Genomic DNA, 19,206 nt, shown 5'->3' with positions numbered 1-19,206 from the left:
ACCGCGTTTTTTCTCTTAGCACTTCCCGTGATAACCGTTGCCGTGGGACAGAGATAATGCATGAAGTCTCGTTTAAAGCCCCATATGCGACGCATTTCATAATACTTTCAGGCGACCAGGCAGCCGCTTCCACCGCGCGAGGGTATAGTGTGAGCGCGAAGGTGAATTACTCTTCATACTCTTTACATGTCATCATGACTTGTACATCTTGGTCATCTGTACATACCATCATCAATGTGATTTAGCCCGAGCCGAACATCGTTCACAAAACAACATCTAGTTACTATTGTTTCGACCGGCTTTTGCGGCACCGGAGATCTCAAATGAAGATGTCGAGGCAGGAGGAAGTTGAACGTAGTGGAGGGTTTATTTACATTATGTACATGGCGAGCTCTCTGGGCGCAAACTCTACATTGAAAAGGTCCACACCGAAAAGACGCTGATTTGAGCGTCGGCGCTCCATCAGTCAGAGACGCAAAGCATAGAAGTCCGACGTCCGTCTTCGGCGGAAACTCGGCATTGTGGCTTTTCCTGGGCCACGAAGACGCCACGTGTCGCATCTCCGCGCCGACCGCAAGGACAGCAGTGCTCCGTCGAGTAATTGCAACCACGCACATCCCAGTACTACTCATGAAAACAGCAGGGCGTCTTCACGCTGCTCCTTATTTCCACTATGGTGAGGTGGCCGCCTTTCTTCCGTAGCGGCTGTCGCGGCAAAAGGGTGGCTCGCCGAACGCAGCACCATCCGCAGACTGACGGATTCATAGAACGCTTTTATCGGACCCTTTCGAACACGATGTCACTGTAAATTCACCCCGACCACTAACAGTTTTGCTTTCCGAATCATAATGACAGACAATGCTGCGATTGACCCCTATGGTAGTGAGGAAACCATTGCCCACGTCCTTCGCGACTGCCCTCATTATAGCTCTCAAGACAGCAGCTTCCAAAGGACAACAACCCAAAGGCAACACTAGCACAGCTTGAGGACCAACCGCTTTCGGAGCAGTCAATTTCGCAGTGTCGGAACGTTCGAGCTTCCAGATGGAAAGCGACGAAGACACTGATAAGGTTTCTGCGGTCAACCGGGCTCGCAAAACGACTAAGACACTCCCGTGCTTGAGTGTGTGCGCGTTTTCCTCCTTTTTTTTGTTCCTCTTCTATTTTTCCCTCCTAACCTTTCTATCCCATTTCCCCTTCCCCAGCGCAGTGTAGAAAACTAAAAAATTTTCTTCTGGTTAACCTCCCTGCCTTTTACTTAAGCTCTCGCTTTATCTTTCTTTCTCCCTCTTTCTTACACTACCACGAGTACAAGATTAGCTATAGTATCCTTGCTGGCAGGCTTGCATGATTCGCTGTGAGAAAGAAGTTCACAACGATCTCCCTCTCGACAAAGACAATGGGGTCGTACTGCGAGTAGACAAACCTAGGAAATCCAGTGCCGATAATGTATATGTCTCCAGCCTGGCGTTCTGCTACACCGCTTGTTACAGGTTCCCGCTGCAATGTAACGTGGCATAGCTGATGTAAGCGCGGGCTGGCGTTCTATGCTGGTGTATGCGTGAGCTGACGTTCTGGGTCGCCAACGAATGGGGCGGCAGTCGGAAGCTCCAGTATGTCTACTTCTATATCGAAGGTTCAGCGCGTATTTAGTTTAGAACCATGACGCTGCATTGGTAACCTGGCCCAAGTTTTGTACCCAGCTGCAGAACACGCATACCAGTTCCGACCGGAACTAGCAGAACTTCTGCATTTCAAGAGTCAAAAACCAAACGAAAGTGTTGCCATGTTCGTTAAGATGTTTCGGCTGTTCCTGGGAGCTCACATCACAATGGTGGGAGACAAGAATGTATGCTTCTTGACGCGGAGCGTCAAAGAGCACCTGTTTACCGGATTGTACGTAACCCTCCAGGTACAGTGGCGGAATTCCTCCATGAAGCCACAACAATAGAACGAATGCTAAGTCAGAGTTCTTCGCAATATTGGCGGCCCATACAAGCCTGCGAGCAATGATACTAGCTAATCAATTCGTGGCAAGATATATTGCTCCACATTAAAAAACTATTCATAATATTGAATTTGCTCTTTCCAAGTCAAACTTGCCTTGACTTAGCTGCCCAGCTTGCAGTGTTTCCAAAAGAGGAAAGTAGTAGTAGTAAACAACTTTATTAAGGCAGCTGACGGTTTTCTAAGTGGCGAGGGCTGTCAGGCCACGTATGGTCGCCACCTCTTCAGCGCGTTTGATGGCCAGGAGCTGGGTGTCCAGGCTTGTAGTCGTGAGGATTCTCTCCCAGGCCTCACACAAAGGTGACTGTCCTAGGAGGTTTGGTGGGGGATGTTCCTTGCTGCATCCCCAGATGATGTGGTCCAAGGTTGTGGGCTGTGTCTTGCAAAGGGTGCACGTAGATGTGAATAAGGCTGGGTATATGTGACTGTATGTACAAAGAAGCGGATTAGTTCGTTTGAAGCCGCCGCCAAGTGATTTGTTGAGCTTTGTTTATTTGTGGGTGCGGGGGTGGTCTGGTTTGCCTTTATAGCTTGTAGTACTGCGTGATGTCGTGAAAGGTGATGAGTGATTTGGTTGCTTCGGTATCGTGGTCCGAAGTCTGGCCCACCGCCTAGTGTACGAGTCGTCGCGATTGTCTGTGGGTGGCTTCCTTACGCGGGTTTCCTGCGTGCGCTGGGACCCAGATGAGTTGGATTAAACGAGGATCGTCATCGTTGGTGCTGCTAGCAGCAGTGTCATCTGAGGCGTTGCGTGCCGCTTGGGGCAGAGGACGGAGGATTCCCGCCGTGGTTGGGAAAACAGTGCCATGGGCAAATTGGGTGATGGCACATTTGGAGTCACTAATGATTGTTTCAAATCCGGCTATTGTGGCGATCGCTATGGCAGCTTCTTCGGACTCGGTTAGGTCCTGTGTGCGTATGGAGTCGGCACACATCCTGGTAGGCTCTTTATCGACTGGGGTACGTTTCTACGAGACATTGATTGCATATGCCTGTTTGGGGGCTGGGTATCTTGCCGCGTCGACGTGCACCGCCTTAGTGTTCGTACCGTAGGTACTGTGAATGTTTCTGGCGCGGGCCGATCATCCACACTCTAAGGCAAAATTACACGAAAAAGGAGTAACGGAGCCCAATAGGCGCGCGCGATGAACGGATAGACCGTTGAGGAGCAACCATAAAGGGAAGCGTGCCGCACGAGACCACTTAGTCTCAAAACACGCTCCAAAGGAATGAACCGCCCGGGTATTGCCGGCAGCGTGAAAAGCGTTGCCAAGGTGACCACCCTCCTTCTCCTCTGTTGCTCAGTCTTTCCCGTATTTTGCCGGGGACGGTTCGCGTTGCGTCACGCTCGGAGTGCTCGACCACGGCCGCCTGGATTCGACGATCTAAGAATTACGACGTGCTGCTTGTGTGTACGCTTGGATGAGCGTGGGCTGCTGCTTTTGCGTTTCGCTGCACACATGAAGTCTGAAGCAAGTCTCAACACGTCACCGCGCCGCGCTGTATACATCTGACTTCAAGATAGTCACGACCAACACACGACAGCAACAGTTGGGAAGGCAAATGTGGCGGCCGAGAAGACAACAGGCCTATCGGATATATACTTCAGTCTGATTCAGGCCAGAAAACAGCGCTGGATTCTAAGGCGAGTAGGTTATCATTCTTTACTCTACTCTACTTGTCGCATGTGTGATACGGATCGCGCTTGCCGGCAACGGGCTCGGTCATGTTGTATATCGCACGCACGAAATGCATCGCGAAGGTCAGCTTCGGCGTCTCCAGTTCGCCTGTGCTTTGCGACCGCCTGGAAATTGGCCGCCATTGCCGTCGGCCTCCCGTACACTCACTCATCGAGTGCTCGCTGGTCTTCGCCGCCGCGATGAGCTCCGGGATGACGATATTGGGCTGAGACCTCGTCGCTATGTTGGGAGTCATCTAAAACACGTTGCGGGTTCTCGTAAAGAGTTTGGTTGTAGTATGTCGCGCACTGTAAGTGCACCATCACGGGCTGACGGGGCTTTCGCTAGCGTTGGAACTCACTGAAAATTCGTCGCCATTACAGTTGGCTTTCCCGTCAGTCGGTCGCCAGCAGCTCGGCGGCGGACTCGCGTTTGCGCGCTGCACTCGCCCGAGTTTGTGGAAAAGGGCCACATTACCGTCGATTTCTTCGGCTTGAGCTCCAAACCAGCTCGGCACTGTTCGTGGCGGTGGCCAAGCGAACGCTCACTCTTCTATTCGAAGTTCGATGACGGCAGACACTCCGCGTGCAGCGCTGTGTTTGGTCTCGCGTTCGCTTGCTCAACCTGAATGACGTCGCTCGCTTAGGGCTCGCCGACTTGTTAGCGGCACGGTGGTTCGCGGAGTTGTCACTGTGGCCGCCGCTCCTAAGCTGTTGTGCTACGGGGATCGAAATTAGTCTTTGATGATGCGTGACATCACGGTGAAATTATTAGCATGTCATATCTCACGTATGTTTGCATTTCACCTTGCATGTATTTCTCATATGCATTTGTATTCATCCTCTGTCAGGTGTGACTCACTATTTTACATACTTATTGTGCAGCCGTGGGCACACACCGTGCTTAAGACTGTGTGCGCTGGCGTCTGCGATGCCTGTCATCCATCTCTTTCGTCAGAGCAGCTTCAGAAGGACTGTGCGAGATGTGAAGGTAAAGTTGTTTGTGTGACATATTTTACACGCATGTTTTTATAGTAACGTATATATTAACTTGTCATATGCATGCATCTTCATCTTCTGTCACGTGTGTCTAACTATTTTTACTATATTATTGTACGGGCAGCCGTGGGAACACAACAGGCAGAAGGCTGTGTGCGCTGGCGCCTGCAATGCCTGTCATCTATCGCTTCCGTCGGAGGAGCTCCCTAAGGAGTGAACAAGATTTGACATTGAAGCTGGACTTGTACACTTCACCATGAATTCACTTAAAAGAATGCAGAAACTTCATGTGTATGTAGAAAAACAAAATATTTCTATGTCTCACTTTTGTCTTTCACTGTTGCCGTGACTGCGAAAGCAGTTACAGATAGGTGGCGAACTACTTTTTCGCGTGTTCTTTTCTGCGCAATTTCTTGCTCACTGCGCAGAAAAACAGGCGAAAAAAAGATTAGGCCTGGCGGAAAATAAACAAGAAACAATGTTTGGACTGGGGACAAAAAGTTCATCTGATTGGAGTATTTGGGTAGATCGACCGTTCGTCAGGCAAGGTTTAACAGTGAGGACTAACTGTTGCCCGGCAATGTGTAAATGTTGGGATTAACAGTTGCTCTATAAATGCAAATGTAAGGACTAAATGTTAGTCATTTGAGGTGAATTGTGGGACTAACGTTTACTCACTAAGGTGTAAATGTGAGAACTAAATGGTAGTTCCTTAAGCTCACCTGTGGGGACTAACTGTAAGACCCGGTGCTGTTAGTCCTTAAAGGGATTAATGGTTGTGGCAGCCCTATTAGTCCCCAAAAGAACGAACCACACACCTTTTTGCCTTAGAGTGTACCGTCATGAATGCCGGCCAGCATGTTCTTCAGCAATGGCCGTACAATGAAGCGCTGTCTGATGAGAAGTGGTAGCGAGATCAAGTCTTGTCCGCTTGGTGACGGGGGAATGCCGATACGTCAGAGTATCCATCTTCTGGTCTTACTACCACGCAATCGTTCAATTTGTGCAGTTCAGTGTGCTTCGGTAAGTTCATCTATTCTATTGTGAATTCCAAGGCTGAGGAGGTGCGTGGTTGATGTGGTGCGGAAGAGGCCCGAAGCGACCTTGTGAGCTGTGCAAATAAGTTTGTCAACTTCTTCTTTTTCAGCCTTGCGGAGTCGTAGGTACGGTAAGGCGTCAGTGATTCTTTTGGTTACGAAGGCACTTAGCAGCTGGAGAAGTTCCTTTTCTTTTATGCCGTGTTCCTGCGCAGAGATTCTTCCTAACAGACGGGCAGTCTGAGGGACGGTGACCGGAAGCCTCTCTAGTGCGACGGTATTCCTCTTGCCGGCCTGTACGTGAAGGCCGAGAAGGCACATGTGCTGCACTATCGGTATTTCGGATCCAGCAATTCTGAGAGTGATGATTGGTAGTGGCGGGTGTTTAACCTTACGGTAGTCAGGAGGACGAAGAAGGAAGAGTTTTGATTTCTCCAGTGAGCACTCGAGACCCACACGGGCGGCATATTCGGCAACTGTGTCCAAAGCGCGTTGCAGTGCCTCCTCGATCTGTCCGTCGGAGCCGGTAGTGGTCCATACCATTACGTCATCCACGTATAGGGTGTGTCGGATGTTGGGTATGCGGTCTAGTAACAGTGGGAGTTTGCTCATTACAAGGCTGAAGAGGAAAGGTGAAAGTACGGCTCCCTGTGGCGTGCCTTGGTTGGATATGGCAAGTCGCTTTGTGGCGTTGCTGTCATTCAGGGAAAGTTCTACAGTGCGGCCTTGTAAGAAGGAGCACACATAGCTGTAAATACGTTCCACGGTGTTTGTTGAAGCCAAGTGATGGGCTATCGCTTGATGTGTCACCTTATCGAACGCCTTGCGTAGGTCTATGTCAAGCATTGCTCGCATGCCCGCATGCACAGGGTCTTTCAATAAGTCGTTGTAAATTTGTAACAGGCAGTCTTGAGTATATAAGAGGGTGCGAAAACAAAGCATGGTTGGAGGAAAAGGTGTTGCTCTTCTGCAAGTGTTTCTAGCCGAGCCAAGAACACGTGCTCAAATAATTTGCCAAGGCATGAAGTTAACGAGATGGGGTGAAGATTTGATAAATCTGCCTTTTTTTTCGGGCTTTCGTATAAACGCTATTTTCGCGTGCTTCAATTCTACTGGTATACTTCTGTTATACTTCCCGCATGCCAACAGTCATTGAAACATTCAATAAGGACAGTTACTGACCTTGCTCTAGGTTGCGGATTGTTTTGTTGGAGACGCCATCTGGACCTGATGCCAAAGTTGTGCGAAGCTTTAGAATGGCTGCATACACTTCGGCTTCTGTGATGCGGGCATGAAGAGTCGAGTTTGGTTTACCTTCATGGGGTGGTAATGGTGTCGCTGGTTGGTGGGCTTGGCTGATGAATATGTCTGCCAGGTCGTTTAGTAGATCTTCGTCTGATCCGGGGAGTTGGTGGACAAATCACTTAAGTCTGTGCCGTGCGGCTGTTTTCGAGTGTCGGGATCCTGTAAGTGGCGTAACAAGTGCCACGTCTTCTTGTTGCCTAGCTGTCCACTGAGTCCACTGCACAGTTGGCCCCATTGCTGGCGGGCTAGGCAGGTACTGTGTCGCTCGTTTTCTTCAGAGAGGGTCTGTATGCGGCGACACAGTTTCTTGTTGTAGCGTTGCTTCTGCCATCTGCGCAGCAGGCTTGCGTGTGCATCCCACATGTCGAGAAGATGAGAGTCTGTGGCAGGCATTTTCTCTGCTGCTTTACTTTCGCGCGTTGTGCATCGCACGTGGTCGTTTAGTGAGCCTGTCCATTCCTTGAAGTTTGTTATGCGTTCCGGTGCTTCACTTTCGCGGACGTCTCTAAATTTGGGCCACTCCGTAATTCGAGCGAGTGCTTTGTGTACTCTGTTGGCAGTGGACGTCTGTATCTAGATGGAAATCATGTAGTGGTCACTACCAGCGAGTTTACAGGTGTTCTCCCGTCTGGCCTGCGCAATATTCTTGCAGTATGCGAGATCGGGTGACGTGTCCCTACACACGTTGTTTCCTATGCGGGTCGGTGACTGCTGCAGGTCATTTAGTAGAGTGAGGCGGAGGTCCTGACTGAGTTGCCATAACTTCTTGCCTCGTTTGTTTGCCTGCAGGTAGCCCCAGTCATGGTGCCTGACGTTGAAATCTCCCAGTATAAGCAGTTGTGCGCCTCGAGATAGCCATGTGGTTTTCTGGAAGAGCAGGTTTAAGTCGCCGGCGCGTTCCAGGGGTGCGCAATGTACGTTGATAAAGACTGACTGACGCGAGCATTTTAGGGGAAGAATTTCTACGGCCGTGTGTGGAATGTCCGGGAATTATAAGTCGCGTTGTTTTGCCGTGAGTCTCTTGTGGACGAGAGTACCTGTACTTGGGGCTTCTTGGTTGTGCAGGTCAGTGAATTGTTGGAAAGCAATGCAAACCGGGAGTGAGATATCGGCTGTTGTTTCCTGTAGTGCGATGACGTCTGGAGGCGTTTGGCAATTTGGCAGTTGTGTTTCTCGTACGAGTGACTGCAGGTGGGCTCTCTTTTTACGGAAGCCCCTGCAGTTCCACTGCCATATAGTCAAGTGGGTGCTGGTCATGATGACACATCTGGACCATTACTTGAGGGCGTCGTGGGTTTGCTGTGCTGGGTGGAAGAGTGGGAGGACATTCTGTTGAATATGATAGCTGGTGCTACAGCCATGCTTTGTTCAATTACTTCAAAACTGGTGTCTGTTGCAGTTTGAGTGCTTCTAATCCGGCTACGGCGTGGTTTACGGTGGCTTCCGTGCTTGAGAATCATGCCTCTATGTTCGTTAGGCATGAGTCTACGGTTGCGAAGGCCACTGTTACAGCAGCGCATACGGCGTCGGCAACCGTGGTATGTACTGTCGTGCGGAGGGCTTCGGCAACGAATGCGTTGACCGTTTGAATGATTCTTGCCGTCGTTTTCTCTTCAAATTGCAGCGTTTCCGTGGAAGTCGTTGCTTTACGGTTGGCTGCTGCGGCTGGTTGGGGCTGTGGAGTTGAATTATGCATTGACTGGCTGGCCTTTCCCAGTCTGCTTTCTAGAGAGGGGTTCCGCACAAGCAGTGTTTCTATGTGAGCTTGTTGCATCGCCATTTGAGATTTCAACGCATTGATTGTTTGCGTAAGTTTTTTCTCTATAATTTCCTTCCCTCTCTCCCCTTCCCGAGTGCAGGGTAGCCTACCGGGGCTCAGCCCTGGTTAACCTCCCTGCCTTTCTTCTTATGTTCTCTCTTTCTCTCCTTCCGTGACGAGTGGGCCATGCGTCGAGGCGCACGATTTCGATGGCTGCGGGGGAGGTGATGAAAGTGGAGACGCTTGGCTTTGCGCGCGGGCCACACTAGGGTTGCTTGATGATGCTTTTCATAAATTGGCATGCCGAATGTGACTTGATGATCGGGTTCTTGATTTAGACCTTGAGTTGGAGGTTTCTCGACCCTGACGAGATTGTGACTTCGATCGGCTGTCCCGTTTCGTCGGGGTTTGTAATGTCACGAGATTGGGGTAGTTACATTCGTCCAAGGCAGGCGGGCTATCGTCATTCGAGGTTGGCTGCGCCACTGGAGACTCGGTTCGTAGCATCTTCTCTGCTTGTGCTGCGTTAAGCGGTTAAGGCTTTTAGGCGAAGCGGTACTGGCATATTGAACTGTTAGTCACGTGTCCTTCTTGACAGACGACACAGCATGCTTGGCATTTTGGTGGCGTTCTTTGCGGCGGTGGCTCGTGGACTTCTAAGCGAGCGCAGCGAGCGCTGTGTTGAGAGGAGGAAGGAATGCACAGACGGTTGGCGGAGGAGGAGGGAAGGCTGCGGACGGCGACTGCGTATGACTATCCCCTAGTATAACAAGCTCCGCATGTAAAAAGGACAGCATATCCACGGGATAATTGATGGGGAGCGGGGCGAAACATCTGTCCGACCATTCGTTCTTGCTTTTGTCCGTCCATGTGTCTGTCTGTGTGACCATCCATGCGTCCATCCACCCGTCCGTGCGTGCATCTGTTCGTGCGTCCGCACGTCCATCCGTGTGTCCATCCCTGCGTTCGTCCATGCATCCGCCCCTGCGTTCATCCATGCGTTCGTCCGTTCGTGCAGCCATTCGTGCGTCCGTTCATGCATCTATCTGTGTGTCCGTTTGTCCATCTACTCAACACTCCAAGTACCACCATCTCGCAACTTTTCATCATATATTCCTCATATGAAAGCACCGCCATCCAGTGGACATTTCAAGTACTAAACGAGAGGTGGCACAGGCACACTTTCTTACGGCTTGCGCTTCGTGTCTACTTCCCACCTTTAACCACCTCGAGTTCATGGTATATACTAGTTCACTGTATTCATGGCACTGCGGCCCAACGCTCGCTAAACCTTTCTAAAACCAAGGAGGTTATGCCCAGCGAGTATAAAGTAGCAACCTTTTTCAGTCAGATAGTGCTCAATGTGCATGCCAATCGCTGCTAATGGGAAATGAGAGACAGGAAAATTCGGCTTTTATTTTCTTACGGCTTGCGCTTTGTATTTACTTCCTACCTTTAACCACCTCGAGTTCATGGTATATACTAGTTCATTGTATTCAAGACACTGCGGCTCAACACTCGCTAACCTTTCTAACCATCAACAAAACCGTCACTAGAACTAGAGTCTAGAGCACTAGAATCAAGAAAAGCACTAGAATAGAGAACTAGAGCACTAGAATCAAGAAACCGTCACTAGAGAACCGTCAGCAAAAAGTACGTGTAGATGATTGCACATCTAGTTCATTGAAAGTACTGTCTGGTGTCCCACAGGGGTCTGTGCTGGGTCCTTTGTTGTTTTTAATTTTTATAAATGATATTTTCGCAGTTGTCGAAAGCCCGGTTAAAATCAAACTTTTTGCAGACGATTGTTTAATTTACGCTCCTGTAACTAACGCAAACGACCAAATCAAAATTAATCACTGTCGGCAAGCCTTGCATAATAGGTGCGCCCAGTGGGGGATGGAAATTAACTTTTCAAAGACTACGTTCACCCATATAACCAAGAAAAAAATCCGTAGTCGCATATGATTATAAAATCGGAAATAGCCTTCTCACCAGAACACAAAGCTTTCAATACCTGGGGGTGACTATTACCAGCGATTTCGGGTGGCACACTCATGTAGAGGAGGTGTGTTCAAAGGCCTACAGGAAGTTGTTTTACATGAGGAAAAAACTCGAACATGCCCCTAGAGATGTCAAATTACTTTCATATAAGACATTTGTTCGCCCTATTTTGGAGTATGCGTCTTCTGTATGGAGTCCTCATCAGCAGTCACTGAGAGATAAAATAGAAAAATTTCAAAGGCTAGCAGTGCGCCTCATTTGCTCGCGGTACCGGAGGACAGAATCCGTCACAAATTTGTTGAAATCATGTGCGCTAGAACCCCTGCAAGTGCGCCGCGAAAAGCAAAGGTTAAAACTCCTGTTTCAAATTATAAGAGGCGAAATGAAAATAAATAAAGACACATACATACAACCTGCACCCAAACGAGGAGCTCGGTTGAACCATAGTCAACCAATAAGGCCTTTTTGGGCGCGTCTGGATGGCTCTAAAAATTTTTTTTCCGTATAGTATAGAAGTGTAGAATGGACTTCCAGAGTACGCTGTTACTAGCGCAAATGTCAAAGCGTTTGAGTGTTCGCTAGAATTGTACTACCGGCAACATGAAACGTGATGTCTGTTTTGTCGTTGTGTATTGTTTTTGTTTTGTGCTTATATTCCTCCCTGTAATGACCCTCAAGTGAGGGTTACAGTATTAATAAATAAATAAATAAAAAATAAATAAAACTAAGGAGGTTACACCCAACGAGTATAACGTAGCAACCTTTTTTGTCAGATAGTGCTCAATGTACTAGTCAATGGCTGCTAATGGGGATCGCAGCGTGTGCGTTAACTAAACGCCGAATGCTCCTGTCTCTCATTCCCCATTAGCAGCCATTGACATGTACATTGAGCTCTATTTTTTATTGTTCAACAACGCACAGAAGAAATCTCCCACCGGCACCACCTTGTAGGTCAAAATGTCACAATTGTTACGCACTACGACTACGAGGGACGAATGGATACCGCTATAAGAAGCTTCGCCCCTAAAAACCGCGAGCAACTGAAACTATTGAATTTCGAAATTGAGGACATTCATCTTGGCGTTTCGTTGTGGTAGGATTTTGCCTGAATTTTTTCAGGCAAAATAGGATTTTGCCTGATTTTGCCTGCATACAAATGGAGAGTGGTACACTATACTTTTAGGGGCGAAGCTCCTTATAGCGGCATCCGTTCATCCCTCGTAGCCGTCGCAGTAGTGTGTAACAAGTATAACATTTTGACTTCCAAAGTGGTGCCGGTGAGAGATTTCTTCTGCGCGTTGTTGAACAATAAAAGATAGTGCTCAATGTACATGCCAATGGCTGCTAAGGGGGGATGAGAGACAGAATTCGGCTTTTAGTTAACGCGCACGCTGCGAATTTTTTATTGTTCAACAATGCACAGAAGACAAGAAAAGGTTGCTAGGTTATACTCGCTGGGCGTAACCTCCTAGGTTTTAGCAAGGTTTAGCGAGCGTTGGGCCGCAGTGCCATGAATACAGTGAACTAGTATATACCATGAACTCGAGGTGTTTAAAGGTGCGAAGTAGACACGAAGCGCAAGCCGTAAAAAAGTGTGCATGTGCCTCCCCTCGTTCAGTCCTTGGAAAGTCCGCTGGATGGTGGTGCTTCTATATGAGGAATATATGATGAAAAGATGCGAGATGGTGGTACTTGGAGTGTTGAATAAGTGGACGAACGGACACACAGACAGGTGCATGGATGGATGCACGGATGGCTGCACGGACGGATGGACACATGGACGGACGCAGGAGCGGATGCATGGACGAAAGCAGGAACGGATGCACAGATGAACGTTCGGATGCACGAACAGATGCACGCACGGACGGGCGGATGGATGCACGGGCGGCCACATAGACACATGCATGGATGGACGGAAGCAAGAACAAATGGACGGACGGATTCTTCGCCCCACTATCCATCATTCACTCCGTGGATATGCTGCCATTTTCTTTTGCCAAATGGGGCTGTGAAGAGACTAAGGAAACTTCTTAAAAGGCATAGCTCCAGCCATTATTGAGTATTGTCATGTCTTCTTTCTTATGGTAAAAGAAGTAAGAGTACAGTTCCCTTACTTGGTTTGTATGGTGGTTGATTGAGATTGTCCTGGAGACATCCGTTGACCGAACCATTGGCGTAGTTAGACGGCTCATTACCAGTCTGCGAAAACAAAAACAAAATGCTATAACTAATTCCTCCAGCTTCCTGGGGGACAAAAAAAAGGTTTTTTTTAATCAAGGTGATCATTTTCTGTTTTGCACTGAACACATTTCTTAAAAGAAGAGATGACCCGAAGAGGAAGCTTCACTGTGCCGGCGAACGATGACAGGACAAAAAATACAGGACAATGCCTTGACTTTATGCTGAAGTTTACTACACAAAAAAGTAAGAAAAAGAAAACCGTAGGTAGCGCTGTGCAACCTTTTTTTAATCACGTCCTATCAGGTCACCTAAGCTTTCAAGCTTCTGACTGACCTACGTATTTCATACCTGTCTTTTATGTTTCTCTCTCTCTCTCTGTGAAATGTGCTGCCCACATTCTTCTAAGGCCTTTTCTCCGTCCTCCCTTCTTCCTATAGAGTAGCATGTAGGCGAACGTATGCTTGCTAATCATTCAGCTCTCAGTTTACCAGAAGCGACAGTTACTGATACAGAACATCTCAAAATGTATATCTCTAAACTGGCGCTAACTCTTGTCTTTATGCGTGCGGAGACGAAATATCAACTTTCAAGTTGATCCCGACCTACGGCGTTATTCCGATACATTCAAAAAGCTGTCATGGTAACAAGAGCATACCATTCGCTTTAAAATGCATGTAACACATTTCCAATTAACCATCGATTTGTCTCACAAAAGAAGTTTATTGCCTCACGAATCGACCACTGCAAGAAGTTTTACAATCCATCAAGTACAGATTTGCCGCACGCTGCAATTACTCCCTCTATTCTCTCGTCCCGACGAGCGCGCGGAGCCAGGCAAAGAAGGTTGGCAGAAGGAAAGAAGTTACGTCACGCATTAATTATCACCTTGAGCACTTTTTTTCTGTTTTTTTTTCAAACGTGTGGTTTACATTCAGTGCGATTGCGAGCTTGTGTGCACAGCGTCCTCCCGTGGCGGCTTTGGTAACTATGTAGCTCCCGATGCTTAATCAGGCAATGGCTGTGAATTTCGGCGTGTGGCATGGTCATTAGGGTGTAAGGCCTCATTGGTACAAAAATAGGGGAGCAATTTCTACCTGACGGAAAATTAATTGTGAATTCCTGGCCGCGTGCTGGGCTATAATGTATGGCTGGCGTATTCTCAGGAGCCTGGAATATAACCATCAGCAGCGTTTTCTGACCTTGCTGAGAAAAGTGGTGCAAATCCTTACAAGAAACTTTGTGTTACATTCGTGGAATAGCAGGTGGGTATTCTTACAATCCAGAGACCATCGAAAGGCACGATTTGGTGAAATTCACGTAGTTGCTCCGACCACCATGCTTGAGTCACAGGATTCCCGAAGTCTGGAAACATCATATTACCTGGCCAACCCTGCGAGTAAAAAAAGTAGAACAGGGGTGATGTTGTGAAAACGATAATTACAGAAAAGCTGTTTAAAATATCGCAAAACTGTGCCGCTGGTGTTGTCAAATGTTAGAACGTCTATCTGAAATGCTGGTGGTGTTTGATCATATTTTCAGCGGCGCAGTTCTTGTGCCAGTATTATTGCGGCGCCATTTATATTGATACTCATGGCGCATTTTTGCTGTCGGAGTCGCTGTGAGGTTTTGTATAAAGTCCAATCTTGATAAGGTATCCCCGCGTGTCGTATGTTTGACGTGCAAGCGAAAACATGAAAGGGCACTCGATGGCCACGACTCAAGCGGATAGGAAGCGCATCAGCCTTGTCCCGACGCAGAAAACGCACATAGTGGGCGCCTGAGCTGTAGTTGCGCGGACCCGGCAGGAACTGCGTACATTGAGCGTCGGGGCGTAATATCGTGTGGCCTATCTTGACAGGGATAAGCAGACGGCTCGTATCTCTGTATGTAATGTGTTCTCGCCGTACAGTTTCTGTTGAAGCGATTGGTAGCCCAAAGGTCGCTTCGCTTGCTGCAGCGGCAGCGTTTTCTTACGCCAGCGTTGTGCTGAGTTATGCCACGTCGAATGCTGTAACGGAGTTAGCTGTTAGTCTTACTTTATACAAATTTTCAGTTCGTTGCTACCGTATTTGTAGCTTTGCCCCTACGGCGTAACTGTGGCTTTTTATTCTAAGTGGAGAAGAATCACGGCAAGCATTCCTGCACTGTTTCTTGAGCTGCGACAGTGATTATTAAATAATAAAGCGTGAGGACTCCCTAAATGCTCTTTGTGCACACACAACCTACCATATGTACATTCAAAGGGGCCCTCTAACGCTTGAAAACATCGGTGCTGACCGCATAACTCGTAGTGGCGCTTGTTAAAATTATTGCAAGCGGAAATGATGCCGGAAGGATGCCACCATATCATTGGATAAATGCAACGTTAAATGTAATCGCGGTGTTGCATCAAAATAGGAATCACTATTAGATTTTTTTTTCGTTAGCATGATTTTTCACTCAAAGCTGAGGGGAATAATGTTATCCGAATTTCTCAGCTTGAAAACTGCAAAGCTGGTCAAAGATTGCGCCGCACGCCATGGTTTTGGACGAAACGCGCCAGGAACGCTCCAGGCGCCGTTGTTTAAAGAAACTAAAATAAAAAAACTGTAAGAGCGTTGACATATAGACGCAATCGCAAAAAAAAATCAGTAAAGCTACAAAGCTACAAAAATCAGTAAAGCTACGTCGACGACGCCACATCGCGCCGGCCGCCCTTCGCTGGGTGGCTGCGCCAGCCGCGAGCGCTTGCCGCGCGCGCCCTTCACGCCTACCGACTCAGGCGAGGTTCCTTGACACCATGTCCGCACGATTTATCAAGGTATCGATTGATTGTATGGTTTAACGCGCCGACGCAATGCAGGCGATGAAGCACGCCGTAGGGGAGGGCTCAGGATTAAGTTTGACTACCTGGAAATCTTTATTGTGTGCCGAAATCTCGTACACACGGGCGTTTTTGCTTTTCGCCTCCATCAGAAATGCGGCCGCCGCAGCCGGGTATCGAAACCGCGCCCTAGTGCTCAGCAGCGCAACGCCTTAGCCACTGAGCCACCGCGGCGGGGGAACTTATCAAGGTATGAAGAAATAATTAATATCGTGAATGGAATAATGCATATTTATTTATCACAGCCAGACGCCGTCTGTACAAATATCACAGTGCGCATTGTTCTCGGTCCAGGCAGACGACAGGCAACACAAGATGTTGCCCTTAATGCTGAAAATATGCCAAAAGTACAAAACACAATATCTTGCCCCATAAAACTGAGAAAACAAAACAGATTGTAACAGCAAAAACATCCCCGAGCTTTGGAACATAAAAAGCACACTTTCATTTAAATTGTAGGTTAGAGGAAAACATACCATTCGTTTATCATAGTAGCAGTAGCAACACAAGGCATCAGGTTCAAACACTTGCAAAAAAATACAATACATAAGAACACTGGTGACTAAATTGTGTACAGCATGATAAATGACAAAGAAAAGTAATTGTACTGCCACAGGTAGGTGCATGTCCTAGGGAAAAAAATCAAACAAAAATCTAAGAAAAAACAAATCACAGTGCACAACATGTCTGTACACAGAGTGCACAAGGAAAGTGTACACAGCTCAGGTACCAAAACGGACTGTACAGCTGCTACAGTAGGCACCGAGGCAGTTCGAGTTAAAAAAACGATAAAAGAGTACAGCACTTTTAAAAGCTAACAACTTATAAAGAGATACAATACTGGAAACAAGGCTCATTTTACATAAGGCAGAAGTATGCCAAGGAAATCAAGTCATGACTATGCAATCAAATACACTCAGTGCAGTTTGACAAGAATAAATGTGAAGAGAAAGACGCGACGCTTGGAAAATTACTTTCCAAGAAAAATTCGGGCCTTTCTATTTTTCGCCTTCTGATCTTTTTCAATGAGTAAAAAATCGTTCCTTTGCTTGAACAAGCTGTTGAGCATTATATTTGCTGCACAGTTTTCAACCAATGTGATGAGGAGCTCGTAGGTGTGCCCGTTTTCACACGTATCTATGTCCTCAAGCCTTGGCAGAGAGTCCAGTGTAAGTTGCCGAACGACATTCTTTTGGTTCGGCCCATGGAGAAACTGGGTATAGGTACTTTCCGTCATGAGCTTTCTAACTACAACCTCCGTGTACATAACTACTGCGATTACAAGAGCAGAAGGAAATTTGAGGCCACCCCTATCCAGTTGTGCGATTAAAGAATGGGTGTCCTCTCCTGTTTCGGCCGTATTTCCGGTAACGACCAACTGCCTCTGGCAGCTTTCACACTTGAGAACTTTCATTGCAGCGTGTGCACAATACCCACCAACATAACCAATCACCGGCATTTGTGCTCCGAGCTCATCAAGGTCAGCATCGCTAACATGAACACTAAAAGAAGTGCCCGCATCCCTGGCACTGTCCGTCTCTTCGATGCCTCTGAGATCATCGTTGCTCATCCTTGGAAGGGCATTTTGAAGGCGAATCCTTCCCTCGGTTTCGCAAAGCTGGCGAACAGATATGTGATACTGCCCACCAGCCATTTGCCTGTACTGTCCAAAGCGACTCTCGAGGGGATCCGTCTGGACTTTCCCTAGCAGAATGTACTTAAAGTGAAGCTCACTAACGAAGTACTTCACCAACGCCAAAAGAAATTGAGCAGAGAGCCTCAAGGCACTCAATGTCTCCTGGGTAAGTACTCCGGTGTCGTGTCTATAAAATTCCCACACATCGAGCCATGTGATAAAAGCGCTTAGAAAGCTTGCCTTTGGGTCATCTGTGTGGTTTGACATGGGCTCTTCGTAAACATTACGGTGATGGAAGCCCTTACTAGGTGTCTTTACATTGACAATGCTCCGCCAACGAAGAATTATTTTGATGAACTCAGCAGTTGCTGTAGCATGTTGAAAATCAGTATGACCCTTGCGAGCGGCCAGGGCTTCGGCTACGTGCGGAATAAAAACCTGCAGTACGAGTTTGACGTCCTGTCGTTCAAAGCTGCTTGGATTTAGAGCTTTTGACGTCAAGCCATACCCAGACTTCAGAAGCAGGTGTGACTCCTCTTTATGCAAATTTCTCAAATGCTTAAATGAAGCAGTCATCTTGCATTCGGGATGAACTTCATTGTTCGAAAGCTTGAAGCGTGGGTAGAAAAAGCAAGTTCCAGCATTTTTTTGGTTGAGCCAGTTATTTCTTATGCATTTAAATAGATGTACAGCATCCACCACGTAAAATAACGGCCGATCTGGGTCTGCCGGATGCGGGTAAACAGGGCTTAGCTTTGGTTGTGGCAGAAACATCTTCATTGCCTTCCTGTTCAGCGAGTTATTGTCACAGACAACGGCTATGACCCTGTATCCAATTTCTTCTAAGCTCAAGATCACCTTCTTCAGCATGCAATGAAGATCTTCACCCTGTAAGGTTTTTACCGGAAGAATGTGCGCCACCTCCTTGAATGCGTTCAGCAAACTTTGTATCATAAACACGTGCACCGATGTGGCCGCTTCGTTGGAGTTAACTGCTGCACCACATATGTTCCCACCTTTGTAATCTAAACAAGGTTTGATATGAATCTCGTCAAGCATCAGCGTCACAGTGTGTTCATGTGGCTGCAGATGTTTGAATCTCTGAGACACATACTGAAGAAAAGTGTCGTCAGAAGAATCAACTTGTGGGCACATTTGAATAGACGAGCACACATTTCTAATAGTGCTTGGGTGGGGCAAAGTTAGTGTACCTGTGCTTCTCAGGAACTTGTAGGCATGTGGTGATATTGTACGCAATATGCATGCAAAGACCACCACCTGTGCGCTATACTGAATGCGCTCTGCAGAAAGGAGTAGTAGCTGCTCCTTCATAAAGTTCACCGTCTCTTTCTTGCCTTCATCAATGCTGGCTTCCAATTTGTCCAGGAGGGAATGTATTGCTTGAGCCAGGTGGCGACAAGTGCAGCGCTCCTCAGACAGCATCGACAGGTTGTTCAAAATTTCCATCAAGGAACTTACTTTTTGAACTGAGTCTGGTACAACAGCGCTGCCAAGGTTCTTGATTGGTGAACCTTGATAGCAGGCAAAGACTTCAAGGTTTGCAAACACGGTCGATGACGCATTCAAACAAGGTTCACGAAAGTCGATAATGTTCAAAAACATGGAGCACTCTTCTTTATGAATCACAGTCCACTTCGGAGACACTGACGCCCCTTGCAGGCGAGCCCTTAGTTCTTCGAGGGACGAAAACCAGTCTCGTTCTTGCTCCGCTTCATA

At 47.7% G+C, this 19,206-nt stretch overlaps 1 protein-coding gene across 1 annotated transcript in view; it reads right to left on the bottom strand.

Moving 5' to 3' along the window:
- The window catches only part of LOC119159756 (lysosomal alpha-glucosidase), an 88,357-nt gene that overhangs the window by 14,426 nt on the left and 54,725 nt on the right, over window positions 1-19,206 (bottom strand). Inside the window, exons 11-12 of the mRNA XM_037412606.2 lie at window positions 14,247-14,360; window positions 12,904-12,988 (exon numbers count right to left, since the gene is read on the bottom strand). Coding sequence (XP_037268503.2) covers window positions 12,904-12,988; window positions 14,247-14,360 — 199 coding nt within the window. The remainder of the gene's footprint in view (window positions 1-12,903; window positions 12,989-14,246; window positions 14,361-19,206) is intronic.

This window comes from Rhipicephalus microplus, chromosome 1 (assembly GCF_043290135.1).
Source record: "Rhipicephalus microplus isolate Deutch F79 chromosome 1, USDA_Rmic, whole genome shotgun sequence".
NCBI lineage: Eukaryota > Metazoa > Arthropoda > Arachnida > Ixodida > Ixodidae > Rhipicephalus > Rhipicephalus microplus.
Note: the sequence above shows the minus strand (reverse complement) of the source record. Positions and strands in the feature narration are given on the sequence as shown.